This window comes from Bacillus rossius, chromosome 10 (assembly GCF_032445375.1).
Source record: "Bacillus rossius redtenbacheri isolate Brsri chromosome 10, Brsri_v3, whole genome shotgun sequence".
NCBI classification, from domain to species: Eukaryota; Metazoa; Arthropoda; class Insecta; order Phasmatodea; family Bacillidae; genus Bacillus; species Bacillus rossius.
In genome coordinates this window covers 15,307,236-15,328,703 of record NC_086337.1, presented here as the reverse complement: position 1 = coordinate 15,328,703, position 21,468 = coordinate 15,307,236, and the positions used below count along the sequence as shown (strand labels likewise).

At 39.4% G+C, this 21,468-nt stretch overlaps 1 protein-coding gene across 1 annotated transcript; it reads left to right on the top strand.

Annotated features, from left to right (window-relative positions):
* The first annotated feature begins 5,813 nt into the window (after positions 1–5,813).
* On the top strand, positions 5,814–19,967 carry LOC134536300 (tetra-peptide repeat homeobox protein 1-like). Its single transcript, XM_063376051.1, has 7 exons — positions 5,814–5,883; positions 16,908–16,987; positions 17,050–17,226; positions 17,793–17,880; positions 18,460–18,536; positions 19,656–19,784; positions 19,872–19,967. The coding sequence occupies exons 1-7, from the start codon at positions 5,814–5,816 to the stop codon at positions 19,965–19,967; spliced, it is 717 nt and encodes a 238-aa protein (XP_063232121.1).
* The last annotated feature ends 1,501 nt before the right edge of the window (positions 19,968–21,468 follow it).

The following is a 21,468-nucleotide window of genomic DNA, read 5'->3' as shown; positions in this document are numbered from 1 at the left end:
TTTAATAAAATCTACACTTATATTTTAAGAGGTGCAAAGGGAAATAGAGTATTTGTCAATAGATACAATCATGGATACAGAACAAATCACTTCATATCCTCGGAGTTTTTTAATTCACTTGAACTTTCTAGTGTACCCTCACATAAACTTCAAATGAAACTAAATGTAGGCCTACAATATGAAATCTAGATGCTGCTCGACTATGCAATGGAACGAGGCTTCGGATCACACAATTGGGGCAGAATATTAATTAATTTTTTTATTCTACGTTAATACTTTGAACTTTTTTAAAATGTTAGGATTAAATATTTTTTTTTTGTAATAGTGAAACATATTTCAATAAAGCATGTTTTCAGTTTTTTCAGCTAAATCGGATGTTAGAATTTTTAAATACTGATGATTCCAGTCACGCAATAAAAAAAAAACAATTACCATATTATTTTATTTTCTTTGCAATGATCTTTGATACCTACTTAAGGACATAACGCGAGCGAAGCCGCGGGTAAAAGCTAGTGTAATAATAAACCCTCTTCAAATAATTTTATTGAAAATTGAATCACATGACGGTTCATACAAAATATGCAGTTTCGGAAATGACGTAATATTATTTATTATTACTTATTAAGTGCGTTTTAATAGATAATTTTACTATGCGGAAGATAACGGTACAAAATCAAGCTTATTGCTGAATACTATTTTAATGTAATTCCATTTGTCTACGCATTTTGTATGTTTTATAGATTTAAAACCTGATTGATTAAAACACTTACGGATCAACAAACGGCAAAATCCCCTGAATATTAGCACTATTGGCTAACAAATACTGTAAAGAGTTAATGACAACTTACCCTGGAATATTTTGTGGGTATGAAGTGTTCCCGTGGAATTGCGTTCAACCACGCATTCTTACTATTTTCACTGTCGGGAAATTTGAAGACGTGAACTGTCATAATTTCCACGACATTGTGGAACACAACACTTGTACACCATGACACATTTATTATGCTCACTCGCGACGAAATTATTTAAAAGTAACGTACAACGCGCCGCGGAAACACCCCTGCTACGGTCAAGGCAAGTGGTTGCACTGACCGTTACACATTCCTGAGCCTACCCAAACAACCCTCCCTTGGCCTCTTACCCGTGACGTCACAGGCTCCGGGCGACAGGGTGAGAAGGCCTTGAGTCTCGGTGGTGTTGGGCTGGCACCGCGCGGGGAGCGGTGTGGAGGAGGGGGGTAGTGTCGACCCTTGTAATCCGGCCAGGCACGCGTGGCATGCCTTACGTCAATGGATGGCGCATGACGTCAGTGGCCGTGCGGGGCCGCCAGCCAGCTCCGAACCTGGCATCGCTGTCCGGTCTCTCGCGTACAATATTTTGTCAGCGAGTGTTAATTTATCTCATACTAAAAACTTATCGCAAGTAGTTCCTATTCGTGTCAACAGATGTCCCCACGTGTTGTGTTGGGTTAAATATTACTTATTATTCATGTGGGATGCGGAATGGTCACTCACGATAGGAAGAGGAGGGCTTCGCTAGACGTCAAGGAGAAGGAAGTTCGTCTTGCATGAAAGCATTTCTCAGCTTTCTCAAGACATTGTAGTCGACTCAGTATTGAATATTTTATTTGATGTGCTGTACAGAGAGTAGCTGTTTTTATGGGAGGTGGAATGCTCTCTCACCATCGCGATAGAAGGAGGGTTTCGCTAAACATCAAGGAGAAGAAAATTCGTGTTGCATGATAGTGTTTCTCACCCGTCTCAAGACATATTGTTCGACCGAGTAATGTTTTTTTTTAATTACATCTGATGAAAAATATTGTAAGAGCTGATCTACACGAAACTCTGAAGAAAATTGCATGTCTCATCAAGAAAATAAATACAAAAAAAATGCATGAAAAATGCATGCAGGGATTGTTTTCTCAGGAATAACCATAACCACTCGAGAATATCGGCAGACTTCTCGCCAGGAATAACCAGTAGCACAAGGAAAAATCCAACAAAATATTGACAGGAATAGTGAGGAGCACACGGAGAATACAAACAAAATGTAGGCCAAAAATACAAGTAGCTCAAGGAGAAAACGAACAGAATTCTTGCCAGGAATGGCCAAAAGCACTTGGCTAAAACCATCAAAATATTGACAGGAATAATCAGGAGCACACGGCAAAACCAACGCACTTTTTGCTAAACCTAGATCAATGAATGGCGAAAAAATTATATTAAAAATAAATATTACACAACAAATTTTGGCTCGGGCTAAAACTCTATCCTTCCTGAAAAAAAGGAGGAATTCACAAGCTGACAGAAGTTGTTTTGTAATTTTTATTTTTTTTAAATATAATTTTTCGCTATTCAGAAATTCGCACAGCGAGCAGGCGGTAGGCGTGGGTGTTGCCGCGTTTCCCGCCTGCAGAACGTGTCGTGGTATCAACAAATACTAACGACAAACCACAGGAGCTCTATACAACCAGAGCTTCATTTTACAAGCTCGCCAGATGCGAGGCTATTGCCAGCGGATGGTTCCTCTTGACCAGTGGTTGTAGCCTCGCGCACAGGTGCTTGGAAATTCACGATAGGCCTGTGTCGCTGTGAGTGACGAGGTGCGGTCGAACTCCCGCCTGTGGGTTGTCGTTAGTATTTAGTATTCGAGGACACCACAATGAGGACCACAAACGAGAGAACCCGTCATCGCGACCGCCGAACTGAAGTAGGCAACAGGCCAGACCCACGTGTTGAAGCATAAACACGCACGCAAACACACATACATACATATACACAGATATGTATTCCAAATTGTGATCATCGGGGGATGCATCAAGCGTATTGGTGTGCCAAATAAAAAAAAAATTATATTAGAAAAACTATAGTCGAATACAAATTGTTAACTTAAATAATAATAGCAAAGAGTAATCAGAAATTATAAAATAAGTTGGAAATTTGGCATTATACTATTTATTACCAACCAACCTCTTTTCAAGTAACGTTATGCTTCTATGGCGCAGTGACAAAGCGTGCGCGTTCTAAACCACTTAGTCGTGTGTCATTGTGTAAATGGCCCTTTGAACTGATTTGTGGGTGTTTGGGTCCACCATGTAATTCCGTCTTAGTATGTGCTTGTTCATTTGTTTATTTATATTTTTGTCTACATTTTTTTGGAGTTGTAAACATACTGTGATCTACTAACTCATCAGCATTGAGCTACAGGCTTCGGGACTTAGACAATGTTTTTTTTTTCATAATTTTTTTTTTCCATCATGATATAGTTAGTCAAGTGACTTGCTTCTGTATTCTACTGGAAAAATAGCACGGAGTGCTGGTGTGCCACTGTACCATAATGTGAATCAATGAGGACTTTTTAATTGTGTGAGTTGTGAAATTGTGAACTATACCACTAGTAGGCCTAAATATTTATTGATTGGTTAAAATTTCGTAACAGGAAAAAATTTAAATTTTAAAGTGAAAACTTCTTTAGCCGCGTAAGCGATTTTTGGTAGGGGCAAAACTTATGGGTTCGCGTCACCGACATACTAGTGACGTGTTGCGCCACTAATACATTGTATATACTCTACTGTATCATGTGCGTGTTAGACTATTTTTTGGATGGTTAAAATCTTGTGAGTTTGCATCACCGATATGCTGTAGTAGCAGTAAGTGAAGTTAATTTGACCACGTGAATACATGACCTAGGTCTGACATCACTGGTAAGTCATAGCTAGGTAATGAATTTTTACGTAATTTTTACATACCACTGACATCTCTTGTGACTAAAAAATGATGTAAAGATAAATGATGTCATGCTGACATCGTACTGACATAATACCAAAATAATTTTTTTACGTACAGTTGGCGTAGAAATGATGTCATATTACACATTTAAAAACAAATTTTTAAGTTTTCACTTCTGTGAACAGTCCCGATGACTGGCTATTTTTTTTATATAATTGAATATTGTCTAATACACTCTGTACTTTAATCAAAAGTGATTTATTAATTTTGTGGGTATCTTATTGCTGTAATAACATTTTATCCACTCCGTCTGTTGGCTCAGTTATTATCCTTAGATTGTTACTTACAGTAAAAATTAAAAGCACAATAACCGTGCCAAAAAAAGTATACTCAGTATTTGAACACGCCTAAATAAGTTCCATATATTTTGGGAATTTCTACGCGCCGAACTAAAATGTAAATAAAACTATAATTGTCTTTATACCTGAATGAACCGAACATTTAACTGAAGTCTGGGCACTCGTTTTAGTCCCGCAATTTTGAAAAAAAAAATAGCCTATTGGATCCGAAGGGTGCAGTCTAGATAGCAATAACATAATAATACTGATGACATCACCAACTGGGTGGCGCTGACGTCATTGAAAACCTACATTCTTACAGGACAAGCGCGGAATATGAGGGGAACATTCACATGCTTGTTTAACACAAATTACGTTTCTTTATTAAACTAAATTTCAGGTATTGAATTCTACCATACAGCCCTAACTATTCTAGTATATAACATGATACAGAAAATGTCTTTCCCACGGTATCGTATTGCATACTATAATCCGCCAGTTATAGTATATTTTGCGATACCTCTTTTGATGTGTAAGTATCTTAGTTCTGTGCGTATGGCATTTGGTAGGTGTAATTTCATGAGAATGGAACGCAGTCGAAGAACGTAAATGTGTCACCAAGATGGTGGACCCACATGTAAAAAATAAAGCAGTATATAGTCACTTTCGTGAACTTTTGCCAACTTGAAAATACTGAACCGTTAGTCAATGCATCTGCGTATTGATGAAAAAATTTCAAAGCAGTCATGAAGACTGCCGACAGAAGTGAAAACATAAAACTATAAACAAACAGTTGTTATTAGACGCTTTATATTAGCTTCACCTGTATGTTTGTTTGTTTGTATGTTTGTAACCGACTCCTTTTAGTGTGATTAAGACCCACTTTAAACGGCAAGATTTCATTCAAACTTTGTAGATTTATCGCGGACCGATGACAATACACTAATTTGATAAAATTATTCCATTATTAAATTTGCAAAATAAGATTTTTGTCAACTTATATAATTTCACAATATTTAGTAGGATTTGTTAATATCGCGCCAAAAACAAACTGAAAGAAAAGAGTTCGCACATTGTAAAGAAAACCATTTCGCTCATGTGAAAACTGTTTTCTTTCAGTTTGTCTTTGGCACGATATAAACAAAGCCTACTAAATATTGTGACATTTAATTAAATGAAAAGTGAGAGTGGGTTATTATTATTGTGAACAATATATTTTCTTGAAGAGAATATTATCTATATTTGTAAAAATATGAAAAGAAAAAAAAACTGAAATAAGGGCTTTAAATGTTGTTTCTTTCGTTAAGAGCGTGCATCAGATGGAGTTGAACTTTCTAATACAGTCATCCAGGATTCGGAAGATTACTACTATACTTTTACACGTTTAGCATTTCTGTTGACGCATTAAAAGAACTTAAATGTTGGTAAACATTTTAAATGCAAAACATTATGAAAATATCAATTGAAAGTTGCTTTAAAAGCATACTGTAATTGCCATTTTTAGCCATTTTCAAACGGCGTTGTAGCCAAGACATATATACAGATCTCTATTCTGTTTTAATAGGCAAAAATTATAGTTCCTCGCCAGAAACTTTGTCGCTTTGTCCCCCATTGTCACCGCGACAAATTTCGAGTAATCTTGCTAAACCGAAGGCACTGCACGCGTTTATAGCATACTGCTGGGCGCGCTGGACTGCCGTGTCTGTGTGAGAATGGAACAAGAGATACTCGCGGTTCCTATCTTGGAATGCGAAGAAGCGTCAAAGAGGAGACGAAGAAAGATTGCTTCCTGACCCGGCGCGCCGCGGCGTTGCTGCGTAAGCTCAGATTACGAGGAAGTATTACCACCCTCGTAAATAATTTCCATCTTAATCAGTAAAGATTCCAGTTCGGCTCTACGATTCGTTAGCATCAGTCATGAAATCATTGAAAATGAGTTAACTCTTTATTAGTGGTTTAATATATATATATTACTCTTTTTACAGTAAAAATAACTCAGTCAATGGACTATTATACTACTTTCTAGTCACTTAATTCAGTTCTTTTTATTATAAAATGAGTTAACTCTTTATTAGTAGTTTAATATATATATTTGTTACTCTTTTTACAATAAAAAGAACTCAGTCAATGGACTATTATACTACTTTCTAGTCACTTCATTGAGTTCAATTATTATATAAAGATGTAATCAATATGCGAAACCATGAATATGGAGTTAACTCATTTTCGATTATTAGTGACTGAGGCCCTTTCTGCAGGGACCGTTTCAATTTGTCACAGCATAGAGGTCGCAGACCGACTTTCGGTATGAGAGGCTTGGTTGTAAATATAAAATGCTATTTTAATGAGCCTTTAAATAAAAAATAGTATAAAAGGCTATAAGTATAACGATTTAAGAGAGAGGGGCGAGTGAAAAATAGCCTGATAAAACTCGAAGACGATCCAACCCTATTTAAATAAGAAATCACTCACAAAAAAAAAATTTGTTAATATCAAGATTATAAATGAAAGACGTTAAATAATGTTTGCCAATTTTGAATGGATACTGATAATTATGATAGTGCCGTAGAAAGTTAATTTTTATTGCATCTCAGGAATTTCGTACCAACTGATAAAATAAACCTTTCAAACCGTTTTTAATTAAAGCCTGTTAGAAGATACACAACGTAACTAAGAAGAAATAATAAAATAGTTAACAATATTGGATACATTTGCTCGCACAGAGATACAGTGTTTCACATATTTGCTGCATATTGATTATTGTACTATAATTATTTAATCTATGCAAGGTTTCATTAATTTATTAATGTAGTTAAAAAACACAAAACATTTACTGCGTTGTATAGGTATTCTGCAAAACAAATACAACTATCTCTAGTACGTAATTTTATTTATGTTTACTCATGAACTAATGCTAGTAAGAAAAGTCCATGCAAATTCACCGTTATTATTAAAATGTAAATATTGAATTTTGATCTTTGTTCTATAAAGCCGTGACAAACAAGAGGAGCTGCTGACAGTTTCGTTTAAAAATGCCTCTTTTACAGTAGCTATTGACCTCGCTTAACAGTAGGCAATTGGTTACAAATATTAGCAATGTGTCGGGTTGGATGAATGCATTATCGAAATATAGCTTAACATATCGACGACATCGGGGTAGTTAATGAGAATAGAGCCTAGACAAACTGAATGGGTAAGAGAAACAAGAGCACCCTGAAAACTCCTACGGACCCACGGCAACGTCCGCCACGTTTCACACTTACGAAAAACCCAGATTTGATTCCACCGGGAATCGAACACGAATCGCCTTGGTGGGAGGCGAGGTGCTGGCCTGATCACAGCGCTTCCGTGTAGGATTAGAATACATACACTATAAAAATGTGGCCCGACTGGCATTAAATTTTAGAGGGATGAATGTACACGGAAAAAAAATGACGTAAATACAGAAATAATAATAATAAAAATCGCAAGTGGAATCTTTTTAACTTTTTTGGTTACAATTAGTTTGCCAAGATTTTCGTAATTTGTACAGGCCTATATTATATGTTGGGCCAATGTTGCGTAGCTAATTTCTTTAGATGAAAAATAAGAATTTTTTTTTCAATTGAAATTTTACTCTTTTCCATTTTTATGTTTCAACTCCTTTGAAATGTTCGTAAATCTTATAATTATTATCCAAAACTTTTGTCTGAAACAATTTTTGATAAGAACCGTTGTTGCAGGGGGTTGAAAAAATAAAGGGGTAGGATTAAAACAATCATAATTAATATACCATGTACACTGTTAAATCCGTTCTGTTTTATCGTGAAACCGTAAATTATTATGTACCTACATCTTTCGTCTGAAATAATTTTTTATACGACCAACTACAACTGCAAGGGTTTAAAAAAAAGGGTTAGCAAACAAAAGTAAAGCATAACTCTGTTCGTAGGCATAACATCTAACTCGTACAAATTATGAATTTTTCTTTTAATTTTTAACGTGACAATGTCTAATAAATCGATGAACGCTGGCTGCAGGCACGAACAAGTGTCCCGTTTCGCACATTGTTCCGTTACGCTGTATCCCGTTACGCGCATTATTTCCTTACGCTGTGTCCCATTACGCTCTTCCACTCGATTGGCCTATGCGTCCGAGGAGAAGAAAGACAGCGGCAGCACACAACTTACGTAAACTGTTTCGTCGACTGTTTATAAAGTGAAGTGAAAAGTTAATGTGGTTTTCATTGCTTATTACAACAACAATTTCGGCAATAAAGATTAATTATTCTTGCATTTTAAAAATCTGATTACTAGTATAATTTCAAGTATTTATTCTTTTAATATTAAAATAAAAATGATTCAATTTTATTCATAAAAGTATGCAATCATTTCATCAAATTTTTTTATGACGTCACGTTAAACTATTGTCCGTAAACCGACTTTACAGACAACTATTTTTTTTCTTGCGTGTAGCCGGCGTTCATCGATTTATTAGACGTTGTCACGCTAAAAATTGCTGTTGTCAATAGTATATAAACACCACATAATATTCCATAACAGAAATATGGTCAACAAACAAAGAAAAACAAAGAACTAACTAGACTAACAGAACGAAAAAACACCCACAAATGATGACAGCACAAAAATATGTGTTTTCGTACCATGTGCGTCTCTGCCTGAGGACGGGAGCAGGTAGCAGTTCCCGAAACGTCGCTTGTTTCTGTTTTGGAAAAATATTGTGTTTGTTTCGTCTTTTCTTTTTGTCGTGTTTCTGTCTCGTTTCAGCTGTTGTGCTGAATTTTTATGGGTTCAATATTTTTGTGCTTTCATCATTTGTGGGGTTAGTCCATTTTTCTTTTTTTTCTTTTTCTTTGTTTGTTGACCATATTCCTGCTATGGAATATTATGTGGTGTTTATATCCTATTGACAACAGCAATTTTTTGCTTAATTTGTGTTTTTGTTTTTGTCTTTTGGGTTTTTTGTAGTTTTCTTCTACAGACATACATGAGCTTAGCAATGTCGTATGTCCAAAAACTTACATCAAGTCATGCACTCCCATTGCACAAATCTTTCAAAGATAGTACATTCATAGGCCAATCGAGTGGAAAGAGAGATAGATGCGGCGCAAGCGTACAATGAGCGTAACGGGACAATGAGTCATCCTTTTTCGTGCGTGCAGCCGGCGTTCATCGATTTATTAGACGTCACATCAAAAATTAATATTTGCACTTATATATATTTTTAACTAATTTGGAACTTTTTCTATCATAGTCCCTAGTTTCGCATTACAACTATTTCAAAATGTATTCAAGTTAAAGTGCGTATGTATTATAATATCATTTTTACTTTTGTGATTATAATATATTAATATGAAACAAGACTAAATAGGAAGAGTGAATCGCTGGAGTGTACATATATACGTATGCGTAGCACTGTGGCTGTGGCTCGCATCGGATATTGTGCGTTCCTGGTCTTGGGAAGGGTTTATCTTGAAGAGGGGCCCGCAAGGTGGGGGGAAGAAAGATAACACCTCGTGAATGGTGTGGAGAAGACCGCACGAGAGCGATAACTGACACATTTTTGTCTCCTCCTTTCGCTCTCTTCGCGGTCACACACACTCACATACCCAAATGCAGATGCCAGGCGCGAGCTGAGAACTTGCTGCTCTGATGAACGCTCTTAAATAGAGAAACACAATTACGTCTTTGTTTCATTTTACCAATTAACCAAGAGTGAAACATTATTATAAAACAATATTTTCTGCAAATATTTCACGAAATTGAGGTTTGATATTGCTGTGAAACTAACAGCAGATGGGAAATCAAACACCATATGCATAACCTCAATAGCTACACCTGATGGGCAGATTTTTGAAATTCCACTCGAACACCAACCTGCAAATCTACACCAAGCAGTTACAAATACTCCAAACTATGCCAAGGTCAGTAAATCATTAAATAAAATACATCAAACACGGAAAATATGGATAAGTTTGACAGATGATATATCAAAAACATATTTGGATGGAGAGCAAAACTTACAGTTTAAGAATTTTTACCTGGAAGAAATTGAGGAAAAAACAAAAAGTGCTGAATCTATACCTAGTGGATCAAATAAAAAATTGGAAAAACTGTTAGAAAAATTTCTTGAAAAAAAAAACTATATCTGAAACTCAAAATTTAGGGAAAATTGCGAAAGATTTCATGATTGAGAAATTCACGGGCAGAAACTCAAATTCTTACCAGTGGATTAAAGATTTCAACAAAGAATGTGAACGTTTCCTAATCAAAGAAAACAAAAAGAAAATAGAAATTTTAAAACATTTCTTAGAATACTCCAGTGTAGTTTGGTACAACTGCATGCAAATAAAACTTACAGTGGAATCGGACTGGAACAAATGGGAGAAAATATTTTGTGAGTCATTTGCAAACAAAGTATGGTCACCCATCAGATATGCTGACTTAGAATAAACATCAATGACTTCCCGAATATATTGATTTTCATAGCAGGATATTGAAATTACTGAGTACTGTAGTTCCTTAACACGCTATATAGGATAAATATTTTAGAAGTAGCCAATATCTACTCAAATTCACTTTAATAGTAAAGTCATGTAATAAATAAAAATTGAGCCACATCTAGAGACACTTCTGAGATAAAACAATATTTATCGATTTTATTTTAACTGCAGCCAATATATATTCAAAATCTACTTTAATAGTAAATTGATGTAATAACTATCAAGTATTTTTACAATGCTATAAAATTTTTTTATACGTCGATAAAGAAGTATCACTTTAAATTATAAATAAACCAAACTAAAAAGTAGAAAATAAATAATAGTTTAAAAAACTTAAAAAACACGCTTTATATAAAAAACCAAACTAAAAATAGAAAATAAATTTTAATAAATTTGAATTAAAAATAGTGTAAAAAAAATTTAACAAATATAAATTAATAATAGTGTATACAAGAAAAAATGTATTTTATTTTTAAAAAAGCGTGGGGTGCATGGTGGCAATAGTTATAAATATTTTATTGACATATATGAGTAGCAGGATTATCATTTTGATAATATCTTAAAAAGCACCCCACGCTTTTTAAAAAATAAAATACATTTTTTCTTATATACACTACTATTAATTTATATTTATTAAAATTTTTACACTATTCTTAATTCAAATTTATTAAAATTAATTTAATATTTTTTAGTTTGGTTTTCTATATAAAGCGTGTTTTTTTTTTGTTTTTAAAACTATTATTTATTTTTGGATATCCAAATTAATTGTTTGATCTTCAATTAAAACTTGTAAATCAAAGTAACTATTATTGATATTAACAAAATAATTAAGAAAATACAAATATAATTTGAAATAAGAAATAAAACTTTGCAAAATATAATTGTGTCACATAAGAAAAAATTTTTTGATAAAAATCTGATACTTTTTCACATTTTTTTCGAAAAAATATTATCACACCACAAATTTGTTTTATCACGTTATTAAAATAACTCCTAAATTACTATAAAAGACGCATTGCATAGTAATTGTATGTATTAAAAAAATATGTTCTTAATTTTTAGGTTATATTGCTACAAAGTCTCCGTTTACTTCGTTATTCAAACTATATATCTATATGAGAATATTAATATATTTTATACTGAATTTTTACTGCACAGTAATCGTATACTTAAGATTTAAAATAAAATTCGAACAAAAACACTATTTTAACACTAATGGGAACAGATATAGTGTTATCATTAACACGTCACGTGACTATGTCGATGACGACTTACATGAATTTACTCCCTATCGAAACCTTCCCATAGATACAGACCTGAAATATTCGGGGTTTCGATTACCTCCAGGATAGTCTGCACAGTCCTCTGTATGCTCGGGCAAATAACGCCAGTTCGTTGGTCTGACTTGTGAGCATTCTCAACTGGTTTGGCCGTGATTCGTTACTTCTTTGGTTGAGGGTTTCTCATTGGCCCAGAGTCGCCCAGACGAACAGTGAGCCAATTGCAAAAGCAGCTTAAAGGTATATGTGTATGAATTTCAGACTATCGGGAAATGAATCTGCGATTTTTTCCGGTCTCTATCTATATGAGAAAATAAATATATTTTATACTCACTTTTTACTGCACAGTAATCGTATACTTAAGATTTTAAATAAAATTCGAACAAAAACTAATAGGAATTTTAAAATTCCTATTAATTAATTCCTATTAATTAATTAATAAAAAATTTAATTTTAAAACTAATAGGAACAGATATAGTGTTATCATTAACACGTCACGTGACCATGTCGATGACGACTTACATGAATTTACTCCCTATCCAAACCTTCCCATAGAAGTTTTCACTTCGAAAATTCCTCCAGTTTTGTTCGTTACTGCTTCACCTGACTTGGCTCTAATGCGTGATGCAATGGGAGCACGAGGGAAAGTTGAGTTGACGGCGCTAGCTGCTGGCCGACAGGCAAGCTGGGAAGTTCCGCACGCTCGATTGTAGTTCATATTTCACAAGTCGGGTTCAAAGCTAGCTCCGATCCACCCCGCTCCACACTTCTCGAGTTCCGGTCCGCCTGTGGCCTGGTTGAAGAGGGGGGCGTGGGGTCCCTCACCCTACCTTCCCTTCAAATAATTTGCAATTTGATTAACTATCGCACTGACGTACTCGCGCCGATCCGGAAAGAACAGTCCGGAAGCAACACAAGTTCCCTCGGTCTGAAGTAAGTTACCGTTCAGCATTCAACTTTCCAAACGAACACGCTAACAAGCCTAGAAGGATGTGGGCTTGTGTTGTTGATCCGACTGAAACAATTTTTATTCTTGGAAACATTCGGTGTTTTAAGAATGTGTTCGTATGAAACTGAAAGATGCGTTATTTTTAGCACGCTTCTGTTAGCTTGGCCTGTCTGTACGAATGATTGGAATATGTAATAAAATCTTTCCATTCAATTTTTACCCACTTTTCGACGTCCGAATGTGTTGAAATTTTGCAAACATGTAGAGAACGTCGGACATGACAATATTTTGATAACATCAGACCTTAGTGTTGAGGGAAAGGTAAAAAAAAACAAATTTCGAGCTATGGGTAATAACCATGCTTTTGTGTATCCATGAGGTCGGGGCATTGTGGGTATTTGCCCCGGGATCGACTTGTGTCCCTAGGTGGGGATGGGGTTAAAGACTCAAAATTTTGTAATACTCAAAAATCAATCTTTTCGATTTGGAGTGTTCCCGATCCAGTAAGTCGTGTTGTGGTGTAAAATGTGCCGTGGAAGGTGTTTAAAGCCCTAAATTATTTACCGCTCCCGTAACCCGCCTGGAGGCTGATTTTAGGAAAACCCTCTGCTCTGTTAATGTGTATGTAATGTGAAGGATATCCCTGCCGAGTTTCAAGCCTGTAGACACTTACTTGAAAAACAGTCAAGAGATATCATTTTACCGAATCTCACAAATTTATATCAGTTTTCCTTTCAATTAGTTCTTCAAAACCTTAAACGTTTGTTATTTATTTCATAATAATTTTTAACTGTCTTGCTAAAACCATTGTTTTTTATTTTTATTAATTAATTAAAGTCTGCTGTTCTGTGGTAGTTCTGTAGTGCTGATTGGCTGTGGTAAACAATGAAGTACAAAATGGGCAATGACAACTGTATCAAACATGGCGACATTTTGTTTTAAGACTAAACATAATCAAATAAACTTATAGTTAAAAACTAAAAAAAATTGCATTTATCGTTTAATAAACCAAATATAAATATTAAAATTTTAAACAAAGTTTTTTTTCCAACAGCCGAATAATCCACCACAGCTCTGTAACCTATATCTAAAAGTGTAGGGTGATTGATATAATTTTCTATCACTTCTTTTAGGGTTATAGTCATTACAAAAATGAATATATGAAATCAATAACAACATGAACTTAAAAAATAGTAATGGGATGCTTCATATCATTTGTCTTAAATTTTCTATTACAAATCCTAAAATTATGAAAATTTTAGGATACAGTCATTACGATAATGAAAGAAGAGAGCACCCGACGCTTTTACCTATACAGAGTAGTGGTGTATTATTCGGCTTTTGGACTAAAAACTTAATTTTAAATTTTATTACCACGCTTTAATTAGCTTTACTTGTATGTATGAATGAATGGACTATGTAATAAAGTATTTCCATTTAAGTTTTCCCACAATTTGACATCCGAATGTGTTGAAATTTTGCATACATATAAAAAATGTCACACAATACAATTTTTTTACAGCGTGGGGGGTTCAGACGGTCAAAAAAAATAATAATTTATAGCTATGAGTTTTAATCATGCCTTTTGTGTATCAATGAGGTCGAGGCATGGTGGGAATTTGCCTCGGGGTTAACCCTAGGGGGGTTAAAGACCCAAAATTTCGAAAATTTTAAAATTGGATTGTTTTTTTTTGGATTTCAGGTGTCTCCGATCCCAAGGTCGGGTTATGTTGGGAAATGTGTCCGGGGTTTGACTTTCTCCCCTCGTAGGGGAGCTTAATGCTCCTAAATTTCAAAAATTTCAAAAAAATTGTACATATTTTTTTGTTTTTGAGTGTTTCCTAGGACGGGTTGTGGTGAAAAATGTGCCCGGGTTTCGTTAATGGCAATATGGGTACTACATCTGAAATTATCTGGCCACTCTTCCAGCGTGATTAAGTGTATTTATGATACGGACATTCCATCAGTCGGGGTTTATTTCGGCACATTTGGTGTACATATAATTAAACCAATAACAATTTATTTTCCAGTGAAATACAACTACGGTACTGCTGAAAGGCGAATGATGCCATTAATACTGAGTTGGGCATAAAATGCAATGTTGCACTGTAGATTATGCAGTTGTTTATTTGGGATCACATCTCTTTGTGCCAGAAAGGCTTATGTAGCTCTTTGTCGCGTAAAGTCACTGGATGGTCTCCAAGTAGAAGAACTCGATTGCTCTAAGATAACCATAAACGTTCCATGTAATGTTGACGCATTAGCTAAAATGACTAAATTATGTTAACATTATTAGCTATTTTTAAGTTCATTGTAACAAATAAATACTTTAATCACTCATACTTTCTATTTATAATTTATTTCAATTATTATATTCAACATTTTTTGAGACTAAAAAGAAGAAAATAAAATTAGTTCTAAAAAAACAGCTTTTATCAATGAATCAACTAAAATTAAAAAAAATTAAATTATTGTGTTTTGTCCAACAGTCAAATATTGCACCAGCACTCCATATAACTAAAAGCTTGTGGTCTCTCTTCTTTCATTTTCGTAATGACTTTATCCTAAAATTAGTGATAGGAAATTTAAGACAAATTATATGAAGCACTTCCTGTGCGTAGATCCCGGGGAGTAGGCCAGGATGCCCAAGCCCCCCTGGAATTAATAAGCCCCTCACTAAGGGGGGCCTGCCTGCACTTGCAAAAGCGTGACTGTGAAACGCATTTGATGTTAAACTATGACTTATGGAAAACTTTCTGTGTATTTTAGTTGTCTTCTTACTGCCTGCAAAGACGCTAAAATATGGGCCGTATACAGCTTACGGGCAGCGCATACAGGCATGACGTGTCGGTTAACCCCGCGTTCAAAATTCTTAGCCCCCCCCCCCCCCCAAGGCCCTTGTAAATTTATGTGGGTCCAACGTGTGAATCCTACAGATTTGCGTCTTTGAAGCACTCCATTACTAATTTAAAGTTCATTAATGTTTTTAAGTTCATATATTCATAATAACTAAATTATAAAATTTTTGAAATGTCTATATCGTAAAATTTTGTATTTACTACATAGTAAAATTAGTGATAGAAATTCTAATACATATCATATTGTTATTACTGATAGAAAATTTTAGAGAAATTATATCAAGCACCCCACGTTTTTAGTTATAGCCAACATATTTGTTGTGCATTATTTGGCTGTTGGACAAAATACTTTAATTTAATTTTTTTGAAAATTTTGTTGTTTCAACGATAGAAGCCGTTATTTTTAGTTGTTTAATATATAAGTTTATTTATTTATTTAAAATTATTAAAACAGTATCAAGAATATTTCAGAATCAAAAATATTATTCAATTGTTTAATTTAGGTTTAAATACATACATCTATTTTGTTCAGTATCTGCTTAAAAATTAATAAAAATATTATATAACTGCGTAACGTTCAGATGGGAACTACTCAACCTATTAAATGTTTCATTTTAATCGCTTATAAGTATTTTTTTAATCATAAAAATGCTTAGCTTGAATGATTATACAGCAAATTAAATTTTTAAAAAGTAAACCCACTGATTTCTTTATTTCTCTCAAAACCTACACATGTTTTCATTTCTTACTGACGCCTGTATTTTGAAGCATCTCAAATTTCCTGTCGGTGTTTGTGGTGTGAAGGCCCAGCTGTGGGTGGTGTGAAGGGCCCAGTTGTTGGTGGTGTGAAGGGCCCAGCTGTGGGTGGTGTGAAGGCCCAGCTGTGGGTGGTGTGAAGGCCCAGCTGTGGGTGGTGTGAAGGGTCCAGCTGTGGGTGGTGTGAAGACCCAGCTGTGGGTGGTGTGAAGGGCCCAGCTGTGGGTGGTGTGAAGGGCCCAGTTGTGGGTGGTGTGAAGGGCCCAGCTGTGGGTGGTGTGAAGGGCCCAGCTGTGGGTGGTGTGAAGGGCCCAGCTGTGGGTGGTGTGAAGACCCAGCTGTGGGTGGTGTGAAGGGCCTAGCTGTGGGTGGTGTGAAGACTCAGCTGTGGGTGGTGTGAAGGGCCTAGCTGTGGTGGTGTGAAGGGCCCAGATGTGGGTGGTGTGAAGGGCCCAGCTGTGGGTGGTGTGAAGACCCAGCTGTGTGTGGTGTGTAGGGCCCAGCTGTGGGTGGTGTGAAGACCCAGCTGTGGGTGGTGTAAAGGGCCTAGCTGTGGATGGTGTGAAGGGCCCAGCTGTGGGTGGTGTGAAGGGCCCAGTTGTGGGTGGTGTGAAGACCCAGCTGTGGGTGGTGTGAAGGGCCCAGCTGTGGGTGGTGTGAAAGGCCCAGTTGTGGGTGGTGTGAAGGCCCCAGCTGTGGGTGGTGTGAAGGGCCCAGCTGTGAGTGGTGTGAAGGGCCCAGCTGTAGGTGGTGTGAAGGGCCCAGTTGTGGGTGGTGTGAAGTGCCCAGTTGTGGGTAGTGTGAAGGCCCCAGCTGTGGGTGGTGTGAAGGGCCTAGCTGTGGGTGGTGTGAAGGGCCCAGCTGTGGGTGGTGTGAAGGGCCTAGCTGTGGGTGGTGTAAAGGGCCCAGCTGTGGGTGGTGTGAAGGCCCCAGCTGTGGGTGGTGTGAAGGGCCCAGCTGTGGGTGGTGTGAAGGGCCCAGCTGTAGGTGGTGTGAAGGGCCCAGTTGTGGGTGGTGTGAAGGCCCCAGCTGTGGGTGGTGTGAAGGTCCCAGCTGTGGGTGGTGTGAAGGGCCCAGCTGTGGGTGGTGTGAAGGGCCCAGCTGTGGGTGGTGTGAAGGGCCCAGCTGTGGGTGGTGTGAAGACCCAGCTGTGGGTAGTGTGAAGGGCCCAGCTGTGGGTGGTGTGAAGGCCCCAGCTGTGGGTGGTGTGAAGGGCCCATCTGTGGGTGGTGTGAAGGCCCCAGCTGTGGGTGGTGTGAAGGGCCCAGCTGTGAGTAGTGTGAAGGGCCCAGCTGTGGGTGGTGTGAAGGCCCCAGCTGTGGGTGGTGTGAAGGGCCCAGCTGTGGGTGGTGTGAAGGGCCTAGCTGTGGGTGGTGTGAAGGGCCCATCTGTGGGTGATGTGAAGGCCCCAGCTGTGGGTGGTGTGAAGGGCCCAGTTGTGGGTGGTGTGAAGGGCCTAGCTGTGGGCTGTGGGTGGTGTGAAGGCCCCAGCTGTGGGTGGTGTGAAGGGCCCAGCTGTGGGTGGTGTGAAGGGCCCAGCTGTAGGTGGTGTGAAGGGCCCAGTTGTGGGTGGTGTGAAGGCCCCAGCTGTGGGTGGTGTGAAGGTCCCAGCTGTGTGTGGTGTGAAGGGCCAAGCTGTGGGTGGTGTGAAGGGCCCAGCTGTGGGTGGTGTGAAGGGCCCAGCTGTGGGTGGTGTGAAGACCCAGCTGTGGGTAGTGTGAAGGGCCCAGCTGTGGGTGGTGTGAAGGCCCCAGCTGTGGGTGGTGTGAAGGGCCCAGCTGTGGGTGGTGTGAAGGCCCCAGCTGTGGGTGGTGTGAAGGGCCCAGCTGTGGGTAGTGTGAAGGGCCCAGCTGTGGGTGGTGTGAAGGCCCCAGCTGTGGGTGGTGTGAAGGGCCCAGCTGTGGGTGGTGTGAAGGGCCTAGCTGTGGGTGGTGTGAAGGGCCCAGCTGTGGGTGGTGTGAAGGCCCCAGCTGTGGGTGGTGTGAAGGGCCCAGTTGTGGGTGGTGTGAAGGGCCTAGCTGTGGGCTGTGGGTGGTGTGACGCCCCAGCTGTGGGTGGTGTGAAGGGCCCAGCTGTGGGTGGTGTGAAGGGCCCAGCTGTAGGTGGTGTGAAGGGCCCAGCTGTGGTAGGTGTGAAGACCCAGCTGTGTGTGGTGTGAAGGGCCCAGCTGTGGGTGGTGTGAAGACCCAGCTGTGGGTGGTGTGAAGGGCCCAGCTGTGGGTGGTGTGAAGGGCCCAGCTGTGGGTGGTGTGAAGACCCAGCTGTAGGTAGTGTGAAGGGCCCAGCTGTGGGTGGTGTGAAGGCCCCAGCTGTGGGTGGTGTGAAGGGCCCAGCTGTGGGTGGTGTGAAGACCCAGCTGTGGGTGGTGTGAATGGCCCAGCTGTGGGTAGTGTGAAGGGCCCAGCTGTGGGTGGTGTGAAGGCCCCAGCTGTGGGTGTTGTGAAGGGCCCAGCTGTGGGTGGTGTGAAGACCCAGCTGTGGGTGGTGTGAAGGGCCTATCTGTGGGTGGTGTGAAGGGCCCAGCTGTGGGTGGTGTGAAGGGCCCAGCTGTGGGTGGTGTGAAGACCCAGCTGTGGGTGGTGTGAAGACTCAGCTGTGGGTGGTGTGAAGGGCCTAGCTGTGGGTGGTGTGAAGGGCCCAGGTGTGGGTGGTGTGAAGGGCCCAGCTGTGGGTGGTGTGAAGACCCAGCTGTGTGTGGTGTGAAGGGCCCAGCTGTGGGTGGTGTGAAGAAACAGCTGTGGGTGGTGTGAAGGGCCCAGCTGTGGGTGGTGTGAAGGGCCCAGCTGTGGGTGGTGTGAATACCCAGCTGTGGGTAGTGTGAAGGGCCCAGCTGTGGGTGGTGTGAAGGCCCCAGCTGTGGGTGGTGTGAAGGGCCCAGCTGTGGGTGGTGTGAAGACCCAGCTGTGGGTAGTGTGAAGGGCCCAGCTGTGGGTGGTGTGAAGGCCCCAGATGTGGGTGGTGTGAAGGTCCCAGATGTGGGTGGTGTGAAGGGCCCAGCTGTGGGTGGTGTGAAGGGCCCAGCTGTGGGTGGTGTGAAGGGCCCAGTTGTGGGTGGTGTGAAGGGCCTAGCTGTGGGCTGTGGGTGGTGTGAAGGCCCCAGCTGTGGGTGGTGTGAAGGGCCCAGCTGTGGGTGGTGTGAAGGGCCCAGCTGTGGGTGGTGTGAAGGGCCTAGCTGTGGGTGGTGTGTAGGGCCCAGCTGTGGGTGGTGTGAAGGGCCTAGCTGTGGGCTGTGGGTGGTGTGAAGGCCCCAGCTGTGGGTAGTGTGAAGGGCCCAGCTGTGGGTGGTGTGAAGGGCCCAGCTGTGGGTAGTGTGAAGGGCCCAGCTGTGGGTGGTGTGAAGGTCCCAGATGTGGGTGGTGTGAAGGGCCCAGCTGTGGGTGGTGTGAAGGGCCCAGCTGTGGGTGGTGTGAAGGCCCCAGCTGTGGGTGGTGTGAAGGGCCCAGCTGTGGGTGGTGTGAAGGGCCTAGCTGTGAGTAGTGTGAAGGGCCCAGCTGTGGGTGGTGTGAAGGCCCCAGCTGTGGGTGCTGTGAAGGGCCCAGCTGTGGGCAGGTGCTGATGGCCACCAAGGGCGGCTTCAGGCCGCGGCAGGCAGGGCTATACCCGGGGACCCGCAACTGTCGGGATCCCACGCAGGTGCTTTTCATTTTTATTCTACTTGTTTGTCTTATGTCCTGCTAACAATATGGACATTAATGTGAAAAGGAAAATTAAATTATTATTAGCACACTGTTCGGAATTACAGTAATATGACGGACTTTTCAAAGAAGAATTAACCTAAAATAATCGAGGAGTTCTTCGAAATTTCAAATAAATTAATATTCGTCAAAAATACGTCGCATTTCGACTTCCAAGTTACATGTTATGTTCGAAACAAAGATAAACACGCACGTGGACCAAAGTTTCTGAAAGGTTTGTTAAAATACCAAGAATATTATTTTGATTTTCTTTTGGATTCCTGTTCAAAGAAAGTGAACTCAGTGTCCGTAAATTTATGAAGATAGCCGTTTAATTTCAGAGCTCCCTGGATAATTTTTAACCAGTGTTCTTCGTGAATTAAAGTTAAAATTGTTTTATCAGTGCACGTGAACTAAAGTGTTGGTCAATATAATTTCAATTCATTATTTCGTTTTAGAAAAACTTTGTAAAGTGCTCATTTCCACGTATAATTATGCAATTCCACTCGAATTTGATTTTATGCATTTATAAAACTGAACTAATAATAACTTATCAAGAAAAAAATCATAATTTCGTAAGATACATTAGGGAAACAGCGACCGAAATTTAAGTTCCAGGTTGGCTTATAATTCTGTTTGAAAGAGATAAGTAGTATGTAAATGGGCATACTGGAACAGGCTGAGGAGCCAACAGCCATCTTTGATTGTGACGTCATGACGGCCATTTTTATGACCTTGTCCTATGACCTTGACCTTTGAAATATGTAAAAAATTTCCTAAAATTCACTTAAATCCACCTAAATGTCAATTTTTTTTGCTACCTTTATTTAGTGCACTTCTTTTTTAATGTTGTTTTGTCTCGTGTATTATAGTTATTGGTTCTTGTTTAGACCGGTTGCGTGTATATAGGCGTATTCCCAGACGGCGGGACTTTCAGTTTGTCACTGGCTGCGGCAGTTTTCTCATCTGGTGCCTAAGTCACGTAATTACCTGTTTTTGTAAACTCAATTGCATCTTTACCGTCTTTAACGTCAAACTCGATTGAAGTTGTACCATTGTCTACGGGAACCCTGACTTCAGCGTCGATGATGGTGGCGCATATCCCGTTGGCAACGTCGACGACAACACTAGAGAAGACTTCAAATGGTGTGGTTCCACCAGCAGAAGAGACTTTAATGCTTGCATAGCTGCAGAGGAAACCACGATGAATGACATTTCACCCTCGATGGACATTTTGTCTGGTAATTCGTCAACAACTATCAACCACCGATGTCATTACTCTAACAAGATATTCCCTTACAACAGTAATGTAAAACGGCATGAGAAGAGAGAATGTGCTAAGAATCCTCCTCGCAAAATGTTTGTCTGTGAGAAATGTCATAA